Consider the following 27,322-nt stretch of genomic DNA (forward strand, 5'->3'; position numbering starts at 1 on the left):
AGAAAGTGAGAATTGAAGGAAGAGAATACTATGGAGTTTGTAGACTATAGACTGAAATAGGGCTGTGCATTCTTTCCATCATCGTTCATGAATGTACATTATCTCACCTGATCCTTATAAACATCCTGGGTGTTAGGTACGTCCAGAATGGTCATTCACATTTTACAGATGAAAAAGCGGAGGCTAAGCAGGCTTAAGTTGTTTGCCTGAGGCCACAGAGTTACTTGTAATTGGCCGAGCTGAGAAAAGATCCCAAACGCTAAAATCAGTGTCCCTGCTTTTATGTTTCATTACTTTACTAAATGTTAATAAGGTGTAGGAAGATGTAGCAAGTGAAAATGGGTGATATTCCTACAGAGAGATTAGTTCTTTCTAAATTAAAATACTGTATTTCAATTATTTAGTTTACTTTTTAATTATTTAAAGTAATGTGAAATCCTTCAACCCTTACACAAATACTGATGAAAATATTAACTTTCTTAAACACTGAAATTTTAATTGGACTGATTATTTTGTCATACCAGTCACAGTAGTTTCAATTATAAGTTAAAAGGATAGAACATGGCACAAGAAACAGAATTACAATGATATTCTGCAGCTAGCATGGTTGGCCTTGGAGACATTACATTTACCTCCCCACATTGAGCCAAATCAATAGTATTTGAAAATAAAAGGAGAAAGGCAATAGCTCTGAAAAAGATAGTCAACAGCTTAATCAGTGTGTGCAAGGTGCTACAGAGGCCAATGGAGCAACCCTATTTAAAGCTGAGCTTTTGAGTCTCAGACCCTTATCTCAGGAAGAGCCAGGACTGCCATGAGATTCCTTGAAATGTGGGTTTCTTTCAAAGAGAAACAGAAGGCCTTTTTCCAACAGCATGTACTCTTGAACATGAATTCCAAGACTTAAAAAAATGTTAAAATCTTGAACAAGCCTCTAGTTTTCTGATGAAGTTTGAAAAACCTAGGAAAAAAAAAAACAAAACTGACTGGTTTTATTTTTCCCAGCCTTCCAAATTCCCCTGGAACACTTGTTATTTGGACCTAAACATGACACTCTGAAATGTATGCAGCAGATGTTTGACATCTGCCGTGGAATAGAGAGGTTTCTCTAAAAATTATAAATGCATGGATGAGGGCCCTCTAGAAATCTGCATTTCTTGGTATAAAGGGGAGAATGTGAACAAACTATGAATATCTATTTAAATATGGCTTTGAAAAATCCTAGATAACACCATTTCTGATACTCAGGATTCCAGCCAAATAACAGGACATGGGAGGCTCTTACCCTGACTGAGTCCTACCCCATCCTGGTATCCATTATTCAAGAGGCAATTTTGGTGGCTGCTCCTTAGCATGTTTTCTTTTATCATTGTCAGTACAGTTTTTGCATTATTTAAAATTCGGCAGCTCGTGGGAAGAACAAAACAACCTACCTAGTTTGGAGTACTACAACTCAAAAATCATTATTTGAGAGCTTACTGTATGTAGAAAAGATGGTGAGCAGTAGAGAGGTGGCTGAAAATGAGAGATCTTGCTCTTAGGAACAAAAACATCTACAATTCACAGAATAAAAGAGTTGCAGACAAAGCGCTGGGAAGTGCAGAGAGGAGGATAAATTCTCTGTGAGTGGCTAAGGGAAAGCTTCCTAGAGAAGGAAGTTTTAGGTTTTAGAGCATGAATTGGGAAAAGCAAGGGGGAGAAGTCATCACAGGCTTACAGAAAAGATTGAGTGAAATGTGAAATGGTGTGGGGCAGCCTGAAAACTTCAAACAGGCTAGTGTAGAGGGAGATCAAGACTGGTTGAGAAATATAGGGTATAGAAGCGACACATTGAATTGTAGCCAAAATGGTGAGGCTTAAACACCAAGAATCTGAACATTAGTTTGTTGGCAAAAGGGAGGGAGTAGCATATTCTGAGCTGATGTATAAAAGAGGACTCCAGTTGTCTTAGAAAATAATTTCTTAAATAGCTACCAAATAATTTTTTAAAAGTTAACCTCAGTTGTTAAAGCCAAGTTACTATTATATCTAAATCTGTAAAATGGATCGTCTGCATGGATCTTCCAAAAGTATGATATTGGTATTGTAAAGGTAACAAGTGATGATGAGAAATTTATACCAAAAGAGTATATGTAACCAAAGAGTATATGTAAAATCTTCCTGCAACCTTGTAAAGAAACAGTAGCATAGGACTTCCTAGGTGGCACAGTGGTAAAGAATCTGCTTGCCAATGCAGGGGACACAGGTTCGAGCCCTGCTCTGGGAAGATTCCACATGCCATGGAGCAACTAAGCCCATGTGCCACAACTACTGAGCCCATGTGCCACAACTATTGAAGCCCACACACCTAGGACCCGTGTTCCACAACAAGAGAAGCCATTACAGTGAGGAGACTGGGCACCACAATGAAGAGTAGCCCCTGCTCTCAGCAACTAGAGAAGCCCGTGTGCAGCAACAAAGACCCAACGCAGCCGATAAATAAATAAATAAATAACTTTATAAAAAAAAGAAACAGTAGCATATTTCCATGAGTCAATAAAAATAGATTGTGAAAGTTCTTTAAATATATGGCAAATATGAAGAATTAGAAGAATTTAGTGTTTTTATGGGGATTATAAAAGGAATGCCTTGCTAACCATGCAGACAGTATTTATCCTGATTTTTTATGTAGCAGTTCTATTTTTTTTTCTCATAAATTACATTACAGTCTGAAATGCTCTATTTTTTGCACTTTCATGAAGAATACAAGAAACAGAAAAAAATAGCTCTGGTTATTTTTCAAGATAAAGAAAATGATACCTCATACCTAGCTCTTTCCAGCTCTCATTCAGGTGTAATAACCGTGCCCCTTACCACTCACCCTGAAATTAGTGAAGCAATGTATTGCTGTATGAGGGTTGGAAGCCTTAATAAACATGAGAAAATGGATATAAATACAAACGTAAGTAAAATATTTGAAACAACATGCGGGATACCACTGGCAGTTAGAGTATCAGAATAGTGGGTGATTAAGAAGAGAGAGAGACTAGAGTGTACAAGTCACTGTCCTCTCCTGTGGGAATAATAATAGGACTTAAGGGATTATTGTCAGAAAATTAAACGAGTTATCACATGTAAGACAATTAAAACAATTCCTATCATATAGAAAGCTCTTCATGAGTGTAACTATTATACTGCCTGAGGATCGGTTTATTTTGAAGGAGCCTCTTTCAGCTGGTAAATCCAAGATCCCACATATTGTACTACAACCAGTTTTTTCTTTTCCTCCTTTCCTTTCTTCCCTCCATGCATTCTCTCTTAACGAAGCTAACTATTAAATCTGACACTTTGCGCCAAGTAATAGTCCAAGTCCTTGCCCTCTGTCCTTTGGCTTCCTGTGCACAGCATCTTCACACTATCAGGCACAAACCGCCTAAGATTTTTGGTGCTTTCTGAGACTCCCCTCTGGCAAGCAGTGCTGTTCCTTTTCTGGAAGAGTTTCTAATCTAGATTAAAAGATAGGGAAGGCACACTGAAAATTAGGTAATGATATGTGTTAACTGACAAAAAAAATAGTGTCAGATATGGAACAGGGTGATACAGATGCCACTGGGCTTGGAGGGTGGGGTGGGGCACAGATAAAAGTGGTAAAGATTTAAGGGAGTGAGCAACCACCATGAACTCCAGAAATCAGGAAAAGCTGAAAGAGTGGTCTTGAAGGACAACTGGGAGTTCACTGCTGGAGAGGAAAGACAGCAATTTTCTTTGGAGGAAGACTCATGACTTGAACATAATCAAGGAGAAAGGATTTGACCATGAAAAGGCACAAGACCAGAAGGCTGGGAGTCAGTGACTAGACCACTCCATGGACTGGACTGGATTTAACTGGAATTTTGCATAGTGAAGCAGTGTAAAAGTAAGGTTACAGGAAATGTTGGGGTTGAAAGTTGATGATTTTGAAAATACATGGTATGCTACAAGGGCCATTTCAGCAATGGAAATCTTATAGGAATGTGCAAAATGGATTAAATACTTCAAGACTGTAGTCAGAGATCAGTTATAGTTATTTAATGCCTAAAATAATAAGGACTATCACCAAGGGGGTGGTGTTAGGAGTAGAAAGTGGAACATGGATATGAGTGACACAAGAACAGGAGAGTCACTGGAGCTTGCCAACTGAAAATGGGGCAAGAGTGATGGAGGAGCCCAGGTGATTCAGAGTTTCAGCCAAGTGGCTGGGAAGCATGATCTCACTGAGAAAAATGGCAAGTCAGACAGGAGGGCTGTTTTCCTATCACCACACTGGAGTTAAACATCGTAGCATGAACGTGGAAATAAATACCTAGTAAACTGCTAGAGACAGGGGTTGGTGCTTGGTAAAAAAGCAGGGCTAGGGAGTTATTCTAACAGTAAAGCTTATCTTCTTACAAGTATAAAGAACTCTGCAGTTCACAAAGCTCTTCCAGAGTAATTAATTTCATTACAATACCACAGTCAGGCAAGGTGGATATTTCTGCTCCCATTCTACAAATGAATGAACCAATATTCTGTGAGGTTAATCTATGCAAAAAAATCACACTGCATAGAGGAAAGATGTAGAAATTTTTTAGCACATTTTAGAGTAAAGAGCAGGTCAAAGAGGTGAAAGGATTCTGAAACCTCAAAATTGGAAACAGAAGCTGACATCTTTCTTTTCCTGCTCACATAGAGAGATGCCACCTACAGTGTTGTTGACCCACGGCCAACTGACCACCCCTTAATAAACGGGACTTCACTAATTCACAAGAAGCAGCTTCAGTTTTTAAAATGCACTTATTATTAGAAAGGTTTTCTTTATATCAAACCAGTATCTGGTATTTCTCTGGTGCTTCTAATTATGAATTGGTTCTCCTTCTATCCTTTGAAACTACTATAAAATAATTCTATTTCCTTTTCTATGTCTTTTCCTTTTCAATGCCTTTCAGATATTGAATAAAACTATCAGGATGCCCAAGTTATCTGCAGCTGATTACTGAATAATATGCCTTCTAGACCTCACAAAATTCTGGTCATCTACCTTTGGGTGACTTCTACTTTTTCATATTTCTTGTAAATGATGATGCCTAGGAACAACCCTAATATTCCAAATGTGTTCTAATCAGCAGAGAATACTGTCGCTCTATCACCCCCTTTGTTTTGACCTATCTATGATGGTAATTAATAATCAGATTTCATTAGCTTTGATAGCTGTCCCGTCACTTAATAAATCATATTAAATTTGAGAACAATTAAAGTTTAATGGCTTTTAAAATTTAACTGATGTTAAGCCAAGTCACCTCCATTCTGTACTTTGCAGGAAAAAAATGTATTGTGAATGCAGGCCTTTTCCTTTTCTCTTTGTCATTTCATTCTGTAAATGTTGACCCACCATTCCAGACTGCTAAGACCCTTTTGAAGCCGAATTCTGTCATCCAATGTAATAACTTCAAATTTTGGTTCAACTGCACATTTGAAAAACATGCTTTCTGCCTTTGCCTGTCCAAGTTTGTGGTCACATACCAGACCAGAACAGGGCCTAAGGTAGAAAGAATGTCACCCAGCTGATATTCTTATCCTTCATAGCACTAAACAGTCAACTTCTCCACAGTTCTTAAATGGATTGAAAATTCCTTTCTTCAATGAAGAGGAATGACCTGTCCTAACTTGTTATTTTGACAGTTATTTTCTACTAATTTACACCAGTCTAAGTAAACATCTGAACAAAACAAACTGCAGGTTCTTGGATTATGCTGCAGGTTGCAGGGGATTAAAAAAAAAAAAAGAAAGCAAGCAAAAAAACAACTGAGTTCCAGCTTTTTTCTTGAGAACCAGTGGAGAAAAATTCACTTTTTACATGCATAAGGGAAACAGCCAAAAGGCTTTAAGAGCTCACATTCACAACCCCCCTCTAGCGTATAATCCCCCCACAAAATGCTCTCAATAATGAATGGAGATCAAGTAAGCTGCACTGAACCATGGATAGTGGGTTTGGTTTAATAGTTAAGATATTCACTCCCACACACAGGCCCACATTTATATCCTTCAAACCCAAGTCTCAGCAAAATAAAAGTCTACTCTCCTGTTTCTTCAGGGGCTCTTGCAGAGTCAAAACTGAATGTGAAATCTCTGAGTGCCAAGGTGCATGCAAGAACTGTGCTGGTGAGATAAACAGACCCGTGCTCCTTGGAGCTGTCACCCAGGTTCGAAACACTGTGTGAAAGGCTTCCACAGAGTAGCATTTTCATCAAGGTGGCATTTGTATAACCATAGAAATCATTTCCTTTGCTCTTTGAGTGAGGAGCCCGTGGCATGTGTTATTTACTTGTGTTCACTGAATGGAAGCTTTCGTTCTTAGGGGAGAAAACAAGTTGCAAGATGCTAACAGTGCTGCCTTCTGGCCTGGGTTTGCCTTGCAACATCTTCTATCATACAATGCACTCAAAAGACAAAGGCATCATTTCTGCCCTTACAAATTTTCTGCTGTTCACAACTATCCTGCTAGAGCCTTTACAAAATGACTCATAACACTCCATGGCTCAAAAGGAAGAAGTCAGCTTTGTATCAACCTGAAACTCTACAGAGAAACCCTCAGGTCATACCTTATTTATGTTTTCACTTCATGATTAGTCCCTCATGTGTCATAAACCTATAAAATAATGCCGTTTTAGTAAAAACATGTCTTCCTATAAAATTATTAGAGGGATTCAAGACAAATACTGTACATAGTCTATGCATTCATAGCCTAACTCTAGTTCAGTTTTTATGTAAAGTCTTCCAGAACCTCAAAAATATGTCAATTATATGAAGTCCAGTTACATTCTTCTACCCTAGAGTTTCCTAAATAATATTCCATGGAATACTTATGTAACCCTGAGAATTAATAGATGTCCTGTGTGATAGGTATCCTATAGCCAAATAATTTTAAGAGATAAATATGTTAGTGAAAGGTTAAACAGATTTCCCTACCACAGTGAGTCTCAGGGTCTTTAATGTATTAAAAAGCACTGTAAATCTTGAAGCATATTGCATCATCTCTTAGCTACTCTAGGTCTTCTACTGCCTAGAGGCAACTTGTAGCTTCTAGGAAGCATAAGTTTAGGGATAACAATAGAGTAAAAGTAGCAAAGCAATATATTTTAAACTATACCAAAGAAACAGAGTATGAGAACTTCAACTACAGGTTTCTCCCACTATTGCAAAGGAAAGCATTCCTATGAAACCTTTTATTAGCCGAAATGGCATAAGGCAAGAAGCAGTTATCTTAGGGCTCATCTTGCTAACGGATGCACAAAATAAATCTAGATCAAGCACAGATGAAATTCAAAACTATGCCAGCTTGATGTGGAGATGATGAGTGTAATTCCTGGGGAAGGCGGTTGGTGATGCCACTCTCGCTATTCAAGGTGCACACGTCCTCTGTAAGCATTCACTGGAAAACAAATGCTTAACAAGCTGTTTTTGCTTTTCCCCTTTTTTTCACAAAAGTGAAAATCCTTTTCAGGTTTTTTTCGGTTAGCAAAAACAAGTACTAAGGTAGGTCTTTCGTAAAAGCAAAGTGGCATAAAGCCAACTTTCAAAGAATAGGGAGTACCTGTACCTCAATTCTTCTTGAGCAATTTCTCAGAGTTTTTCTCGGTTACCTGGTGGGATTTTCCTCTTCCTGTAGTCCATGGTACTGAATTATCTAGTGGCTGCTGAAGTGAAAAATGACAGTGCTGATAAACTGATAAACATCATGGGTGTCACCTCTTTGGAAGCCTTTACTGATTCCTTCACCAACAGAATTGTTTCCCGGTCCCATCATCTGTCTTTTTAAATCATTTTTATTATACCTCCAACATATTATTGGAGTCATTCATTGACATTTTAGTTACATTTCCTACTTGATTATAATCCCTCTGAGAACAATCTCTAGACCTCTTTTGGTTCATATCCTTGGCACAAGGTCTGGTTCACAACACAGATTTAGTAAATATTTGTTAAGGGAAACAGGAAGAGAGAATAGGCAGGAAGGCTGACCCCACCACTGATGCTGTTAGGGTGAGCCATGGACCCAGGGCCCCTCCTCTCAAGTTAGACAGTAAAAACTGTGGTCATCTTTATGAATGCTGTCACCATGCTACTTTATATACACTGTGAAAGATCATTTGTTTTAAAAGAGTAGAGGATCACTGAAGGAATAAAAAGAGAAAATCAAAAAATACCTTGAGACAAATGACAATGAAAGCATGACAATCCAAAACCTATGGGATGCAGCAAAAGCAGTTCTAAGGGGGAAGTTTATAGCGATACAATCTTACCTTGAAAAAAAAAGAAAAATCTCAAACAACCTAATCTTATACCTAAAGCAACTAGAGAAAGAAGAACAAAACCTAAAGTTAGTAAAAGGAAAGAAATCCTAAAGATCAGAGCAGAAATAAACGAAATAGAGATGAAGAAAACAATAGCAAAGATCAATGCAACTAAAAGCTGGTCTTTGAGAAGATAAACAAAATTGATAAACCTTTAGCCAGACTCATCAAGAAACAAAGGGAGAGGACTCAAATCAATAAAATTAGAAGTAAAAAAGTTACAACTGACACCACAGAAACTCAAAGGAACATAAGAGACTACTACAAGCAACCATATGCCAATAAAATAGACAACCTAGAAGAAACAGACAAATTCTTAGAAAGGTACAACCTTCCAAGACTGAACCAGGAAGAATTAGAAAATATGAACAAACCAATAGCAAGTAATGAAATTGAAACTGTGATTAAAAAACACAGAAAAGGGAACCCTCCTACACTGCTGGTGAGAATGTAAATTAGTATAGCCAGTATGGAGAACAGTATGGAGGTTCCTTAAAAAAATAAAAACAGAGCTACCATAGGATCCAGCAATCCCATTCCTGGACATATATCCAAAGAAAACCGTAAGTCAAAAAAATATATGGACCACAATATACATTGCAGGACTATTTACAATAGCCAGGACATGGAAGCAACCTAAATGTTCATTGATGGAGCAACGGTTAAAGAAGAAGTGGTATACATATACAATGGAATATTACTCAGCCATAAAAAAGAATGAAATAATCCCATTTGCAGCAATATGAATGGCCCTAGAGATTGTCATACTGAGTGAAGTAAGTCAGACACAGAAAGACAAATATCATATGATATTGCTTATATGTGAAATCTAAAAAAACAAAGGTACAAATTAACCTACTTAAAAAACAGAGTCACAGATGTAGAAAACAAACTTATAGTTACCAAGAGGGAAGTAGGGGAGGGATAAATTGAGAGTTTGGGATTGACATATACATACTACTATACATAAAATAGATAACTAATAAGGACCAGTACCGTATAGCACAGGGAAGTCTACTCAATACTCTGTAATGACCTGTATGGGAATAGAATATAAAAAAGAGGGGATATATGTATACATATAACTGATTCACTTTGCTGTACAGCAGAAACTAACACAACATTGTAAATCAACTATACTCCAATAAAAATTAGTTCATGCAGTTATAAAACTTGTCAAAATATTATTTAACTCATCAATTAAGGAGGGAACCAGTAAGATCTTACAACTGGCTCAAAGGAGAATTCCAAGAACCACACATAAAGATAAGAAATGAGGAAAGCTGAAATAAACTTACAAATAGAGGCAAAATAGATCTAGCCATAGAGCAGTCATCAGTTGCATCCCACCAGAAATAATTAATTTGCATTTCTTTGGACAAGAGTCATTTACATTATTACCCATTTTCTACAATTTACAGAGTTTTACATAGCTCCAAGACAATGAAAAGTGAAGATAACCCAGATGGGTAATATAGAACACCCATTAAATCATTTTTGCCCATTTCAAAGTTTTTCACTACTTTTCTTGACAACTATTAGTGGTCCCAAGAGATCATGAAGCATCATTTTAGCTGCTGCTTGTTATCCTTCCTGTACTTTAATAATTTAATCCTCTAGCACTTATACTCAGGTTTGATAAGACTGGAGCTTCTCTGGGAAACATTGAGAGGGAGAATGCCTTCCCCTACAGAGATGCCACATAGTCCTGCTTCAGTTTATCCTGCTGCTCTTTACAATTAGGGTAGTTCATCTGATGCTTCCTTGAGTCATTACGTAAACAGAGCTCACCCCACCACTCATCCAGGAAAAGCAGTCAAGTCCAAGCAAAACCTTCCCCTCTCAATACAGCAATTTAATATTTTTCTATTTTAAATATCATACCATGTTTCCTGAAGAAAGGAACTCTGATATCTTTTTCATCTACCAAGTCACCTGAAACAATTCTGGACTCTCAGTCCTCAATAAATACTCTCTACATATGAAAATATTTTAACATTTCTGTAAGAAGATCAAGGTAAAGAACAAGTTTAAATATTATATCTTTGTCATATCTTCAAAAATAAGAAAAGGCTTTTCCCATTTTTTTTTGCCTCCTTTTCATAACCATTGGTAGCTTTAGGCACAACTTGTGTTTTCACGGTGCACCCAGCTAGAGCCAGTAAATGGAATTGTCAGTGGCCATGGGTTTTTCCTTTGGAATAGGGTGTCCGCGGTTGTAGCAAACTTTCTTCAGGTCGTGTCCCCATTGCCTGCTTTCTGTGGCCTATGCTCTGAATCTTCTCTGCATTACACTCAGTTGCCTACAAATCCTCAGAATGTGTTTCTGCATAGGGAAGAAAACTAACGTAATTATGAATTTTCAGTTCATTGAGATGTTTTACCTCAGAAATTTTTAAGTGGGATAGAGAGATGACATATATCCATATAGGAGAGTGTATCAGAATCATTTGTTGAGCTTTTTCAAAACATACCGTTCTGTGAGAATCCTAGATCATAGCGAGACAAGTTGCAATGAGGGTGTAGTTTAGCATTGTTGGTACAGAATATTATAAACACATTATCATCTATTAATGGTTGGGAAGTAATATCCTTAGTTCTATCATGTATCTCTAGATAGTCTGCCTTCCAAAGTGACATCTGTGCTTAATACTTGCAGCATGAGAAATGCTAACATCCCTCAATGACTGGTTTTATTGTCAAATAACATGTATCTTCTCCATTATCTTACCTATAAATATTGGAATGTTTTGAGTTTGTTGGATAACAAAAGCAAACAACAACAAAAAAGAAGAAAGAAACTCTGTGTATTACATTTCTCAGATACAAGGTTCAGAGGATGTTGGATTTCAGAGGACCACTCTGCCTCCTAAGGTTGGCCTATGAGTGCCCCATCCTATGATTAGATCATGGGGAAGATGGGAGCAGTGGGCACCTGGCCTGGAACTGCAAACTAGTATCTGGAAAATACGTGACCAGGAGCTACCGTCTTTGTGAAATTTGACGACCCTGGATATTTTTTTCATGCTCTGGAAGAAGAAGTCAACAACCAAGTTGACATATTTTCTAAACCTGGCATTCTGTAAGCATTCTGACCACGGCACCTTCATGATTCTGTTTATTTAACCTAAGCTTTGAATGAGAGGAAAAGTCTTAAGCCTCGAGGATCTGAGGTCTGTGATGTAGAGTAACACTCCAGAGATATTGAGGGAACCTGAACTCCACGGTGATGACTTGGCAATGGCCATGTGGTACTAAATCTACCTTGTGTCGATGATACTGTATTATTCCATTTGAGCCTCACGAGTATGACAATAAAATCCCTCCTCTAGTACTTCTTTCTAAGTGCCTCTACTTACATTATTATTTTTTTCTTTTTAGCAATACTTTCATGCAGGAGGAAATGGCCTGAAAAAGAATTTCTTGGAGAAAAGCCCAGATCTTCAGTCTCTGAGATATGCTCTCAGTCTTTATACCCAAACAACTGATGCCTTGATAAAGAAATTCATAGACACTCAAACCTCACAGAGTAAGTAACACATTGAATGTGAGAAAAAGTAAACTGAACATAACTAAACTTCAACATAGAAATTATTATATCTATAATTTGACCATAATAAATTAAAGCATCAATAAGAATGGATGATTATGGTGAACAGAAAATTACCCAATTTTTTGCAAATTATTTTATAAATAATTTCAATAACACTGGGGTATGCTTAATACTAAAAGTGTATGGAATGATTGACCTTTGCTGCTGATTCTAATTTCACAAAATTTAGTAAAACCTAGTTTTGGATATCCATAACTGTGATATTCTCAATTTAGAACAAAAGAGTCAGTGTTTGTTGGTCTTGGTAACTTTCAAAGTATGATAATAATTCCCCAAACCCTGACTCCAAATGCAAATCTCTTGCTGTTGGGTTTTCATTAGGGCAACCTCATTTAATCCTAATTTTATATGAGAAAAAATTCTAACTTTTACTTTGAAATGAGCCAAGAGCCAAGTGTTTTATTGGAAACGCAGATCTGTTTCATGTGGCAAAGTTCCCAACTCACAAGATTCTAGGATATTACTGTTAACCTTTCTTTCAAGTTGCTTTGTGATTTATTATATTTTGGTAATTACATGCATTTAAGATCTGGCATTTCTGAGAGGTTATTGAAAATGTCACTCTGAGTCCAAAAAAAAGCCAAATACAGGCTCAAATTCTAGAACATAATGAATTACACCCCGGATATAATAAAAAATAATTGAGAGGACACTATCTTCATTGATGAGAGATCCTTCAAAGGAAGCATACAGATTTTTCTTCCTGTGATGAAAATGCTCCAGACTTGTCTATGTTTCATCATGGATATTTTCATTTTTCTAAATGCATTGAAGATAATGCCAAGGTAGGTACTTGACCTGTCTTTAATATTTGTGCTTTCTGATAGTCTCATTAAATGCTATGAATATTCCTTTTGATACAATATGCAAACCCAGGCCACATCTTGCAGTGGTGCCAGAAAGGAGAAAAGAGTTGCGTCGTAAAGGGTTGTCAAGAGATACATTACTCCTTGAACCCATGATCCGTCAAGGCTTTCTAAACTGTATAAGTATGAATGCAATTCTAATACATCCTATCAGAATAGTGTTGTTGCTTCATTCTCAGAAAATGTGAGTGTGTAAAAAATTTCCTTTGCTTTTATAGGTATATATACATTATGTGTATACATACACCGCCCATGTTTCGGCATAGACGTCACACCAAAAGCTACATATGTGCATCAATTTTGGTGTATAGAATTGGCACCTGTAGTTGTGTTGTATTGTGTGAATTGTATGGCAAAATTAGAAACATATGGGGGGAAAATAAGAGGGTTCATAATCCCAGTAACCTCTGACACTATAACTTATTTGAGTCTTGGTCTTTATTTTTTCTTTTTTACTCCCCTTTTCTGACTTTTTCTAAGTACACTTTTTTTTTTTTTTTTTTTTTTTTTGCATAACTGAAATTGGTAGGCTATAGATATGAAATGGCTTTGCCTTTTCTCTGATAGTTACCTTCAACCATGCTGGGTGGAAACTTTTTCCATCTCTTCCCTCCCTACCTTGTCATCCCTCCAACTGCCCCCAGCCCAACATGATCAGGCCCAAAAGACCTGAGGTGTGAAGGGAGCTTGATGTGCCCTTTGCTCCCCTTCCCCATCATCTTCTAGTTCCCTCTCTGATTCAGGTTTTGGGGCAGAAACTGAAGGGGAAGAGGGATGTGTCTTTAATGTCCCCTGTACAGTTGCATCCAAATGCTGGCTTTCTGAGAGGCCCCTCCTATCTGTTCAGCTCCCTTATGAGTGCAATCTGCCCCAGTTCCCTTCAGGGACCCCTCAGTTGCTGCCTCCCACAGCACATACCACGTCTTCTCGCTCCTTGAATATCGGCTCCTAGTGTCTAGCCCTCAGAAATGTGGTCCCAGCAAGAAGGCTGCAGCCCAGCTTCCTCCTGTGGGGCCCTTTGGAGCTCATGTATTCTTTCCACATCTTTGGTGATAATGGGGACTTCTCCATTGTTACCTGCCATCTCTCTACAATTCTCTTTTCTACCTGCTCAAATCGTTGTTTACACTTTCAAATTGGGGAAGAGGGAAGAGAGGAGTACAGCTGCCTAATAGAGCATAACCACTGTTCAGTCAAAAATGGAGGCAAACCAAGTCTCATCAATTACCGGATACAGTGTTTCTGAGATTCTACTCATTCCCTTTATTCTGATTCCATCACAATCCTATCTCAATACTCATTACCATAGACTGAATAATAAAGTTAGCAACAACACTATATCCTTTATAAAATAGGGAAAGGAGACAGAAGAAAATTTACTGAATATTAGAATTCTTTATGCCACAACCAAAAATAGAACATATTAAAGGATGCAATCTCCATTTCTATAACAGTCCGCTAAAGTCATGGGTTGTACATATGACTTCCAAATGCCCGGGGCCAGTCCATATTTCCTCTGGTTTCTAAGGCACCTCAGCTTTCAGGCTGCTTTAACTGACAGAGAAATATAGAAAAGTTGAATTCTTATCTATATGGGCTGCTATTCTAGTCTATGAACATTTGATACGGGCATGTTGAAAGAGAGGAGCTTGGGTGCCATCCCTTGGATTCCTTTGGTAGCCTCCTTGCAGAAGAGCATGGGTATTTACAATTAATAGTAGAATCAACTCTCCCTTTTTTGTCCCTGCTATCCTAGTTGCAGGAAGAGTCCAAAATGACCAAATGAAGTCTCAGTTTCCAGTGTAAGTATTGTTGCAATTATCCAAATGATTCCCTAGGACTTGGCACAGTACCAAATACCCATAAACATTTGTTATATTCAATTTTTGTTAATCTAACCTACATTTTGTTAATACAATTTAGAAAGACCATACCGGTGTTATGGTGTCTTTCAAATATAAAACTTGAAATGGGAGCTAGTACGGCACACTGCAAACCCTTGCCACTCTCTGCCAGAGGAGCTCAACTTAGGATAAGCTGGGGTGTCAGACAGTTAATGCCCCAGGGAGCAGCCCTCAACCAGTGAAAGATAGGAAGTTAGCAGATTAAAAAAACACACACACAAAACAAAACTTCAGCTTCCTCAGTTGGTACAACTCTAACATGAGTTCTACGCAAACTCCATAGTTCCCCTGTGATTTGGAGCTGCATCCCCTCAGAGAGGATGCCTTCCCAGGTGGACCATTTACCATCCAATGCTTGTCTCAGCTTCCATTCCCAGGGGAACCCAAATCCAGGGTCACGCTGCTGAAAAGTGGGGAGCCAGATTCCAAGTCAGCCACTCTAGATCTAGATCCTGTGCTCTTAAACATTATGTCTGCATCTTCTTGATGATAATTAAATTATAAAGGCCAAATACCCTGAATTATTTTTCCCCATTACTTGAGCTTTTTCTCTCATGGTTTCTTACATTAGGAATACAGTACTAATTAGAGAAACTCAACTTATAAAGTAGTGAACATTATTTGGAAAATATTTTACATATTGCATTTACCTTGATTGATAAATACACAAACTGATTTTTTGTCTCAATTTCTAACTCATACTCTATACGTATTAATGAATCATCATTCAGGTGTTACTTAATCAGTGTGTTGTATAAAAGAACTTGGAATCCTTTAGAAATTTAATTGTGCTTTTTAAAGTATCTATATTTTATTCTTGTATTCCCATAAAATCTTCCATTACTCCATTGTCTTCTTTCCCTTTCTTTTGTTAAAATGTTCTTTTGCATATCTTTCTTCTTTCTGTTTTTCCCTTGTCTGTTAGAAAATTAATTGTAACATTAAACAAGGAAAAAATAATGAATAATTATTTTTTCAGTCTTCAAATTGAAAGATATATTTTCCTTTAAAAATATTTTTAATTCAGCTTTTACATAAATGGGTTTGTAAATATAGAAAAACCTGCAGTATCTTGCTCACTTATTCTTTATTTTATTCCTCTTTTTTTATCCTTGCTCCATTCTCTCCCTTTTCACCTTCCTTTCCTCCTTATTTGATCTCTTTTTAGAATAGATTTTGATGTCCTCCTTCTTTAATAATAAAAGAAAGACAAGGGATAACGCTTCATAAGAAATTTATGAGTCACAGAGTTCAAATGAAATCTATCAGTTTGGAAAAACACTGTCCGCTCTCCTCTTTCTATTCCAAATATTAGAAAATAAACAAAGGCACAATGGGTAGAGAAGTATTCTTAAGTCCTCAAGTGAACCTGAGAGTTCAGTTTATAAGAGTAACATGTTTATTAGTCTAGCAGTGTACTGCAGTAATAAAACACCACTGTATGCTGTATTCTCTTAACAAATATTTAGTGCGCATTACCTCTGAATGGAGTCCCATACCGTGGGGCATATATTCAAAGCTGAAGATCGTGGTGTGTACCACATGCTCTGCTATGGTGGTTCTCAAGCAGAGGTGATTTTGTCCCCTTGGGACATTTGTCAATATCTGAAGAGCTTTGGTTGTCTCATCTGGGAGTGGTGGTCATGTTACTGGTATCCGGTGGGTGGAGACCAGGGAGGCTGCTAAATATCCTACAGTGGACAGGACAGCTTCCTACAACGAGAAAGTTATCTTAAGGCTCCAGATGGCAGTAGTGCTGAGGTTGGGACACCCTGCTCTAATACTACACTGAAACAACGTGAGAAGTGATGTAACATAAGTTATGTTAGAAGACGGAAAAAATTGGCTCCGGAAGACAGGAAAGGCAGAACAGTCGGTGGGAAAACTGAGTCATGATGAGGGAGAAAGAGAAAGGCATTCTGGATGCAGAAACTATCCAGGAAAGAATATACTTGCATCCTTAATTTTAAAATCCCAATAAGTCAAGCATATCCACAGTATATTTTTATGAGGAAAAAATGTTTATTTTGCTTTTAAAGCAAAATTCACCATATCACCCCCTATGTTTGACCAATAGCTAGGGTTAAAAAGTGTCTTAGAGTTCCTTGCCCTATTGACTATTTGGTGTAACATTAGTAAAAATTATTGTAGTATTTATAATAATTACCCACATTCTTCCTCTTGAAGTTGGCCCTATGGTTTAAATTGGGTAGTTAGCTTGACAATTTATACTTTCTTGTTACCGTTTCTCAAAGGTGTGTTAGTTACCGTTTTAGAAGCTGGTACAAAATTCATTTCTTACATCTTAATTACAATGTTCATCATCGTTAAAAAAATAGCTGCTCTGAGAGCTCTGTCATTATACCAAGGGCTCTTTGAATATTTCATGCAGTAGCAGACAGTGCAAAATGTATAAAACTTTAACATATTAAGTAGGATTTTTTTTTCAACGGATAGAACAATTTGGAGTGAGGCTCAGAATGATTAATTGCTGAGCTATCCTGTGTCATATTCTGTTTCCTTACCGGAGCATTTATTACAGCTTGTAGAACCTAAATCTAAAAAGCTTTACAGACAAAGGGGATTTTTTACGCCTATATTACAGCCGGTTCATAAAGCAAAAAAAAAAAAAAATGACTATATAAATTAAAATATATGAAGTGAAATGTTTTTATTCTATAATCTGTCCTCTTAAACACTTTGTGAGCAATATCTTTGAGTCCTGGCTTATTTGAAATTTCTTAAAATTTAAATCAGATCCTTTGGGTCATTACAATAACCTGTTTCCTGCTAGAGTAGAGTAGAATATATTTGAATCTGAAATGTAAATCAGATAGCTACTGATTCACATTTTGAATCTATGAATATGCTTCAATACATTCATTATATATAAAGCATTAATTATCTGTAATTATGTTCTTCAGATTACAAAAGATATGTCCATAAGAAGAATAGAAACCCTTTGTGAAGTGGTTCACTGTTGAAAAGGTCTCTTCTTACCAGAAATGTAGAGCTTAACATTAATAATATTTAGTTGGCAGAAGAGCTGGGATCAAAATAAAGAGATTAGCTTTTAGGTCAAGGGCCACAGCTGAAACTTCACCTTGATGTCACCTGTGGGAGAAAATGCTGAGGAATGTCTTCAGGGTACATGGGGAAGTAATGTTAAAATCCATTTAGCCATCTTCAATTTAATACTCATTTGGAAGCACAGTCAGAAGTGGTTTCTCATTCCAGCTAATAAGCTTGTCGGAGATCCCCAGAGATCCGGAATCCCCTCCATCAGGTCTATGCCACTCTTATCCCTGGGACAGTGGGATTCCACTAGCTAGCACTGCTTTCCAAGACGAGAGGTTAGCATTTCTTAGGGGTACAGTGGAAAACTGAGGAGAATTTATGTGATTTGGCTCTTCAAATATTGCAGTTGGTCTGATGACATTCAATGCTGGACGAGGCTCTTCAGTGCAGTCAAAAAGCTGTACACAAATAAGTTTAGTAGGAGTGGCGATGTGATATGGTTTTCTGAGCACACTGAATCCTTTCCCAGGTTAGAAATGTGTTAAATAAGGTTACAGTAATGCTGAGTAATACTGGGAACAAAAAGCAAGTTGTCCCCCACTGTGCTGGTCTTCCCAACCAGTCCTGCGAGGTGAGTGATTTCATCCACGCTTGTCAGGTTAAGAAATGAGTCACAAATAGGCTAAGAAACTTGCTGAAGTCATGTATTATAGATATGTGGCAGAGACAATGCCCTTCCCACTATTTCACACTTATTTTAATCAGCATAGAAAGCAGAATGTATTATTATTACTTCCTACAGCCTGAGCTTTCTTCTCCATAGTTTTGAATAATTGGGGTTACTTCGTCCTCCTTTACTTCTCATTTTGCTAAGACTAAAGCTCCCTTCTGTTTTAGGAGATAATCCTTCAGTTGGTATTTTTTTCACGTCAGCAACAAACTCTATCCCTGAACATCTTCCTTGCTTCCCAGTATCTGCTCATTCTGATCCCAGTTACCGGGCAGACTTAGTGGCCAGGGCATCTTTTGAATGTTAATCAGAAGTAATTATACTGTAGGAACCTAAGTTGAAAATAAGAAAGTGCATCGTGCTTTCAGAAAACGCTTTCTAACACAGCCTGATTTCACTCCTCCAAATCTACTCTGTGTGTGTGTGTTTAGGCTATTGCTGCTTTGGTCATTCTTCTCTTTTCTACTCTTCTCACCCTTGTTCCCCACCAGCAGAAATATCATTTTGTAACACTCCCCTTGCACATAGAGTCCTATCATGAGTTCTAATCTACATTTGTCTCCTATCCCAGTGTAAACCCTAGGGAGACAGGGCCTTACTTACGCATCCCTCAAATCCAAGTGCTTAGCACAGTACTAGATAGGAAGTAGTTGCTTTAGTGAATTTTAGAAAAATAAGTGCTGGGAAATTAAATGCAGAAAATTTTAATTGTGTGATATGACATAGTCTTCATATTTGAATTGATGCAATTACAAATCTTTATGAAAGCAAGTATATTTACAGCCCGAAAGAGAGGGAGAGAAAGGGAAGCGAGAGGGAAGGGGGATGGGAAGAGAGAGAGAGAGAAGGAGAGAGAGAGAAGCTTGCAGTTTGATGGCTGGTACTGTTCAGTAGTTTCTGTACAAGGTAGAAGACAGTAAGTGCCAGTGGAGAAATATGAAGGGCTATATAAAGTTAGATGGAGAGGATAAGGTCACGAATTTTTATTAAACTCTTGAAATCACCATGTGTCATTTAATCTGTTACATGAACTTAAACGTAACAAGGAAAAAATGAAATAGGCTACTGTGTTCAGTTTAGGCCACAGATATATTCATATGCCCTTTCATTGGACTCATTTTTAGAGCATTTTCCATGTGCCAGCCTTTGTGCTAAATGCTAGTTAAACTGCAGTGAAAGACTGTGCTGCATGTCTTCGGTTTGCCCCTTCTAACCCACCCTACTCTCTCGCTAGGAGGCTGGACTGTATGATTACAGCTATAGACTGTCTTACTCTTTGTTTCCCGTTGCGTTTGACCCCGGGAGACCCTGCGAAGGAGGAGAGAGTGAGGTCAGGTATTCATTCTCTCAGCTCCCTCTGGGCACGATCTATTCATTCAGGCTGACTTTGTCCTGTGACTCTAAGCTTCTCAAATTTGCCTTCCCTAGAAAACTCTCCTTCTGGATCCCAGCAGCTTCTTCCGCTCCTCAGGCTTTAGAGACTACATATATTAATAGCTCCAGTATTCCCCATGTTCTCCCTAACCCCCCACCTAAGCCTTCACAGTCTCTTTCTTAAACCATCCAAAATACCCTAATTTGAGTTTCCATCTGTTTGCTAATGATACCCCAACGGATACAAAGGCAAATCTTCATGGCTTTGCTAGGTTTTTCTTCCATGCCAGCTCTTTCACTCAGGTTATCAAAGATTAACATTTTAAAATAAACAAGTCAAGCATCAGCATAATTATCTTTGGGATAAGAAAAAAACATTGCATTTTGATGACTGAGCTGTCCAGCATGAACAAAAGAGTATATTAGCTTTTCATTCACAAGAATATTTCCATTATACTCTGGCCAAGTCATCAAAATCCCAGCTCCCACTTTCTCATAATACAGTTTACCTTGCCCAGAGTTTCATCTCTGAAAATTGGAAATCAGATTGAGACAACTGGGAGCCACTGGTGAAATCATTTGCAAAATTTAAGAGTCCTCACAGCACAGACTAAGCAGGTGTTTGTTGTGTGTCATGTAATGGGGAAATTATCATTCTTTGTGAGCTCATCTAAGTATGCATATTTCTAGGTTAGAAAAAGAGTACTTTCATTGTTGCTTCATTCATTTTTTTAGCACAAATGGTTGAAAGATTAATTTTTCCATAACACTACTGATACAACTGTGTGTCAGGGAGGGGCATCTTTTCATTTCTCAATTGCATGAGAACTACATCTTATTCCAAGACCATGCAGAATATCAGTGGTATTAGAACACTGCTTTCTCACTTAAAATGCTCACTGTTAGTTGCTTCTTAAAGGCTGAGTTGGATTTAAATAATTCTGATAGTGAGTACTGTACATATTTTTCTAAAATTAAATGAAATCAAATTTTTTTCTAAAACAAAACAAAACAACAACAAAACACTTGACATTTGGCATGGCATTCAAAGATCTAACTAGTAACCACTCCTACTTGCAGTTTACTATAGTTTATAGGCATCTTCAAATTCTTTTCTCTCACCTGAGTCTGAGAACAGCCCTGCAAAGTCAGGCAGAGGTCTTTGGATGATGGTCTGATATCCCACATTGCCTCTGGGTGCTCTTTTGAGACGGTCTTTTCACCCAAGAGCAATAGATGCCATTGCAGTGATTTGAGCAAGGGTGCAGTGTGGGGAAAATAACTGAAGGAAGCAAGACAAACGCAGGCAGACAGGTTGGAGTCTCGGCTGGTGGGAATAGCTATGGAGATATGCGAGTAGGTTCAAGATGTAGTTCTGCACTATAGTAGGCATGAGCTGGTGAAAGAAATCTTATCAAATTGATAACAATTTAGAATTATAAATTTCTTTACAGGGTTTCAAAATAAAGCAACATTTACTTCTGTGTCGTGAAATTATGGTTTTTCTCTGCCTACTTGTAATTTTCTGCACTTTCAAATTATCAAAAAATATCCAAGTATTCCTCTTTGAATTGTAATTTAAAGAGAAATATATGAAGAATACACTTTGATGTGCAAAGTAAATTAGTTTCATTGAATGCCAAGGTATAATCAGTTCAAAGTAGTAGGTTTTGATGTCTTTCAGGGCCTTGGATTTAAATCTGTGGGCTGAATTGAACAGTCCAATTAAACCATGTCCTTAGGAGTCAAAGGATCTCAAAATTCTGTGAGTAGGAGAATTGTAAGGAGTGTGAACTACACATACATGTTATATTTACAAACATATATACGTTATATGTGTATATGTAATTTAATGATTTTTTAATCTTATTTTATGAAGAAATTGACCAGAGTAATTGTGTAATGCATGGATTAAAATTAAGCAAATGCTAAGTCAGTGATAAAACAGGTGTTCTTAAAATCATCTCACACTTTCTTATTAGGGTAATTATGATATTCAACATTTTTACTATTGCTGTTATTTTTGTTTTAGGACTGATTGGAAAGCAATACAGAGGTTAGAAACAGTTGTTGGGAGTTTTATGCAAATACTGACAAACAGATGTCAGAAAAACATTCTTCAGATCACTAAGTCAAGAAAGCAAAACACAATACAATTTCTCTGGCTCCACTGAGCCATAACACCTGCTTTAATAAAAGGACAGGTTTTCATGACCAGTGGGGTCAGTGGCATTAATTGAAAATTGCAGACTATTGCTTCACAACCTCCATGTGCCCTTATGTAACTTCCAAGAAAAGAGATGGGATATTTTCTCCTTCGGTTATCCCTTGGCACTAGAAGTTAAGCCTTGCTATTCAGTGTTTGATTTATCTTTGAAAAAGAAATAAGAACTGTGTTAAGTGGCATGGAAATAGTAAATCTCAGTCTTTAAAGGTTGAAAGTCAAGTTTGTATAAACCTCTGGCATAAAGGTCTCTGCTTATTTTTGGAGAAGGTGCAAGAAATTGCTAAGTTGGTTTAACCAAGGAATGGGGAACCATGCAGTCATGGCCCAAGCATCTGCTCTATGTCTGCTTAGCTATATGACTTTGGGACAAAGTCACTTAAGTTCCTTAAGCCTCAATTTTCCCATCCGCAGAATGGGTAACATAATAATTACAAAGTCCATTGTGTTGCCGGGAGGATCACAGTGGTAATACATGTGAAGTGCTTAGTGCACAGCAATTTCTCAATAAATGTTCATTCTTATTGCATCGTTTTTATTGGATACACTGTCTGAAAAGTACCTCTTTCTTCTACAAATGTGAACAAAGAGGAACTCTCTTAGGCTGCAGCTCTCTGAGCAAGGAGGCCAATAATTAATCATGTGCTACCCTGTGAACTATATGTCCACATCACCAAGAGGTTCTTAGAGTGACTGAGAAACCTACCACACTGACTCCTGAAGTTTCTATGATTCACGCCTGCAGTTTCTATGAACTTCTGTGTACATGCCATGGTTGCCAAATAATCATATATTTTTTGAACTCTTGCTATATTCACAAAGCACTATGCTGGGTAGGAGACACAAGGGGAAAATTCTCTGCTCCAAGGAGCTTACAATGAAGCTAAAAACAACTATATGAAAAGGGAAAAGCATCATACAAGGTAGCTTATGTGAAATACCAGGTGAATCTAAAGACCAAGTACTAAGGGCTTTCGAGGAGGGACAAATGAGCGTGGTCAGGAGAGTTGAGAGGATTCAGGGAAGTGCAGCTTAAGGTGGGCTTTGAAGAAGGTATGAGGTTCAGGTAGGTGGAGAAGAGGAAGGCATGTCTGCAAGGCACAGAGGCCAAGTCTACAAGGAGAAGTACTTCTCAAAGTGGAGTCCCAGGAGTAGCAGGGTCAAGGTCTTCCAGTGTGTCAGTCAGCTCAGACCACAGTAACAGAATGCCACAGACTGGGTGCCTTAAACAATGAAATGTAATATCCTATAGTTCTGGAGGCTGAAGGTATCAGCAGACTCAGTTTCTGGTGAGAGCCCTCTTCCTGGCTCCTCATCTCATCGTGTCCTCACATGGTGGAGAAACCACACTCCCTTGGTGTCTCTTCATAAAGGACGCGAATCCTATTGGGTCAGGACCCCACTCTTATGACCTCTTTTAACTCTAATTACTTTCTTAGAGGCCCTGTCTTCAAATACAGTCACATTGGCAGTCAGGACTTCAATATACGGATTTTGGAGGGACGCAAGCATTTGGTCCATTAATCCAGAGTTAGAGACTCCAGGAGAAAGGCCCAAAAATCTGTGTCTTAACCAGCCCTCCAGGTGACTGAGTTTGGAAACCACCAGAGTAAAGAGTCTATAAGGAGGAGTGAATGGAGGAGAGATGGAAGAAGCAAGTTGTGATCAGAGCTTGGAGAGCTTTGACTGTCAGGCCCAGGAGTGTAGAGATTGATCTGTAGTCAGTGTGAGGCCCCAAAGAAAGGGGAAGTCAACAGATTAACCTACAGCAGTCATGCTGTGTCATCTACTTTTGCATAGGAGGGAAGGAAGGAAAGAAGGCAGGGAGGGAAGAAGGAAGGAAGGAAAGAAAGAAAGGAGGGAGAGAGAGAGAAGGATGAAGGAAGGGGAAAAGGGAGGGGAAAGGAAGGGAAAGGAAAGGAAAGGAAACCTCTTGGTAAATAGTTTTGCAGTTTAAATATTTACAGTCTAAATATAGTAATAGCAGAAACAGACAGGAAGGGATGAATATGAGAAACATCATGAAGGAAGAATCTAGAGGTCATTACAAAATCAAGCAAGCAAAGGAGAAAGAGTGATAAACAGGTAACTTACAGATCCGTGAAACCCACCATTAAGCACAATGTGGAAGTGTTGATGGGAAGTTGTTCTGGTGCCAGTGATAAATTCAATTTTATTTACTTATGCCAGTGTTAATAGTACGACATACAAGGGACTGTGTCCACTGGGCAATGGGGGATGTAGTGGACAGGGTGGTTGGTTCTACAGCTCTGTTCGGGAGGTGTTACTGAATCCTGGGGAGGGGGTGCAAGCTCTCAGGAAGGTCACAGAGCAAGAGAGGATAAGCAAAATCACGGAGAAGTCACCGTTCAGAGGAAAGGCGTGGCCGGGAAACGGAAAATGAAGATCAAGACAGGGTAAATATCACTGCCATTTAAACACTTTTGCTGCCAGTGCCTTCGAAGGTCTCTGAGTTTGAGCACTTCAGAAGGGACAAGTCTGTAGCTCTTTGTGAGTCCTCCAGGCAAATCACCATGCTTGTGATGAGGGCCAACTAGGAGAAATGCAAATTGTGAGCATCACTGCTTTTAGCCTGACCCACTGTTAAACTGGATAACGGCCTTCAGCACCATGGGAAGGCCCTAAGGGTGTTGGCCATTTATTTGTACTTAATAAATGTGTTACCTCATTTTGGGTTTCTGTAACAATAAATGTGTGGTTCTCAAACTTTAGTGCACATGAGAATCACCCGGAGGGCTTGTTAAAACACAGACGGCTGGACCTCACTCTTAGAATTTCTGACTCATTAGGTCTGGGGTGGAGTACAATAAATTGCATTTGTAACAGGTGCCCAGCACCTGCTGATGCTACTGGTCCAGGCACCACACTTTGAGAACCATTGTTAAGCCTTACATAGAGGCACGCCCTGTAATGAGGCCACCTGTAGCTCGCTGAAGGCATTGGCTGCAAACTATAATTGCAGGCAATGTTTTTAGTGTTTCCAGACTGAAACCTCTAGATAAAAAGAGCACTCGAGAAGCATAAGAAGACAGTATCGAGTCAATAAAAATATATTTTTCCAAGTGAAAGTATGTGTTTTCCAGCCTCAAAAGGAAGAGCTTCATGTAGACTACACACACACACACACACACACACACACACATGTATGCACACACGCACCCTAAAAGGTAAAATACAGGAAGGCTGTTATAAAAGAAAACAAAAACACTCCCCTGTTTGCCAAAGTTCATATTCAGGCCTGCATATTTTCCTCACATTCTCCTCATATTTTAGCTTTCACTTCAAATGACATTGCCTTTTTAGTATAATAGAAGAAACTAAAAACTTGATTCCTGCCTGTGATTCCAAGCAAAAGGGGTTCTTTCCAATTATTTTCAGTTCAGTTTTTGTTCATGAACAATATGATGTGATTTAAAAGCCAATTTCTATGGGAAAACTTGGCTGTTTACATATATGTTTATAATGTAAAATTGTGTGCTAGGTTTAGAATACATTAGATCCTTCTAGCTCTAAATTGCATTGCTGTCTTGTAGTATGTGGTTATGCCTCGTTTCATTTTCCACTTGAAGTCATTTCATTCCCTTGGTTTATAAACACCTTGAATTCTCTTTAACTGAAAAGACAAGGTAACTTGATAAAGCATCCCCCTTAGCAATAATAACCCCCAAGGTAGAACCAACCTAAGCAGAGCAAAACTATAGGCAAGATGTCCTACATCGTTCAAGAAAGGAGAGAAAATGGTGCGGAAAGGCAGGAAAGTCACCTTGAAGAAATTCAAAATAGATGAGTAGACACGTGTACTGGAAATGCAAATGAAGAAAGTCACTGTTTCTTTTCCTTTGGAGTAAACCAGTTTAGAAATGAGCAGGTAAATGTTACAGTTATTTAGATGGCAAGGCTAGTGAATCCTAGACAAACAGGATCCAAATGTCCATAATACAAAGCATGCCTGTATATCCTCTCAGTGACCCTCTAAGGAACACAAGACTATACCCATTCTCAGATGAGAAGACTGGGCTTCAGGGTGAGACTGGGTAACGTGTAAGAGTCACATCAATATTAAGTAGTGGACCTGGGCTCAAATCCAGATTCTACAAACTGCACACACAGGGCATTTTTCACTAACCAGCCCACTAACAAAAGCTTTTATCAGAAAGCTGATTCTTCAAACACTTAGAGTAAGGCTCTGGGCATGTGAGTAAAACCAGTTTGGGCCCCTTGCATTAGCCTACCATTAGTTATCGATAAGAGCAGCAGAATTAAGATGTAATAAAGTCTAATAGAAACTCTTATTATTTGTGTGGATACAACAGTAATAGAGATGGGTAACTATAGACATTAATTCAACAGATGTTTGTATATTGCCTAAATATTTTCCCTGGCACTGGGGAGTGTTTGGGAAGTATAGTTAAAAGCTCGTATTTGCTCCCAATTATTGGGAAGATAGGAACCGGAAAGGTTAATGTACAGAAGAAACACCTACTCAGGGATGTAACTGGGTTGCACAGATTGTTGAAGCCGTCAATCAATAATAATTTACCAGCAGCACAGCCACTTTTCATCAATTCCCTTATTCATTCACTCAACATTTAATCATTCATGGATTCATTTTACACACCATATGGCTAGACACCACCCAGATAATTTGTTTCCTTCCAGCAATCATTTACTACCATTATAAGTGGTATAAATCTATTGATTGGGTTTCAAACTAGATTTCAATTTCCAACTTTTGTGTCATGTTGATTTGACACGATATCTGTGAAGTGACATGACAGAATATCAGATGGCAATCTCCTTCTACTAGCGCCGTTCAGAAAACCCATGAAATATGTATATGCCCGAAGTTTCCTATGTGCCCAGAGTCTACTGTGGGAAAGAGAGTTTTCTACATTCCTTCCCAGTTCTGAAAAACAACCAGCAAGCAATTAATACAACTTACTCAAAATGGCTGGTGTAAAATGCAGTCTGAACAGAGCATGGATTTGCAGTACTTTAAAAGATTATGTAGTTTTCTAACTTCCATGTTTAAATAACTGACAACAAAGAAGCTTGGCATTGGTTTTAAGGCCTCTGTACCCTCCCCCTGTTTCTCAATTTATAGGCATTTCTGTTAGGGTGGGGTTCATCCCTGGAGGCATATATCACTCTGCCCCCTTCCCCAGGCAACCAAGCTTCTAGGGAGTGTATTTGTTATGCCAAATTTCAGAAGATAATAAAATTG

The 27,322-nt window shown here is 38.2% G+C and overlaps 1 protein-coding gene across 3 annotated transcripts in view; it reads left to right on the plus strand.

Moving 5' to 3' along the window:
• Positions 1-27,322, plus strand: part of UNC13C (unc-13 homolog C) — a 620,639-nt gene that overhangs the window by 558,091 nt on the left and 35,226 nt on the right. For all 3 annotated transcript variants that reach the window (XM_057724491.1, XM_057724492.1, XM_057724493.1), the window contains one exon: positions 11,730-11,877. In XM_057724491.1, coding sequence (XP_057580474.1) covers positions 11,730-11,877 — 148 coding nt within the window. The remainder of the gene's footprint in view (positions 1-11,729; positions 11,878-27,322) is intronic.

The sequence above is a fragment of the Hippopotamus amphibius genome, chromosome 2, assembly GCF_030028045.1.
Source record: "Hippopotamus amphibius kiboko isolate mHipAmp2 chromosome 2, mHipAmp2.hap2, whole genome shotgun sequence".
Classification (NCBI taxonomy): Eukaryota; Metazoa; Chordata; class Mammalia; order Artiodactyla; family Hippopotamidae; genus Hippopotamus; species Hippopotamus amphibius.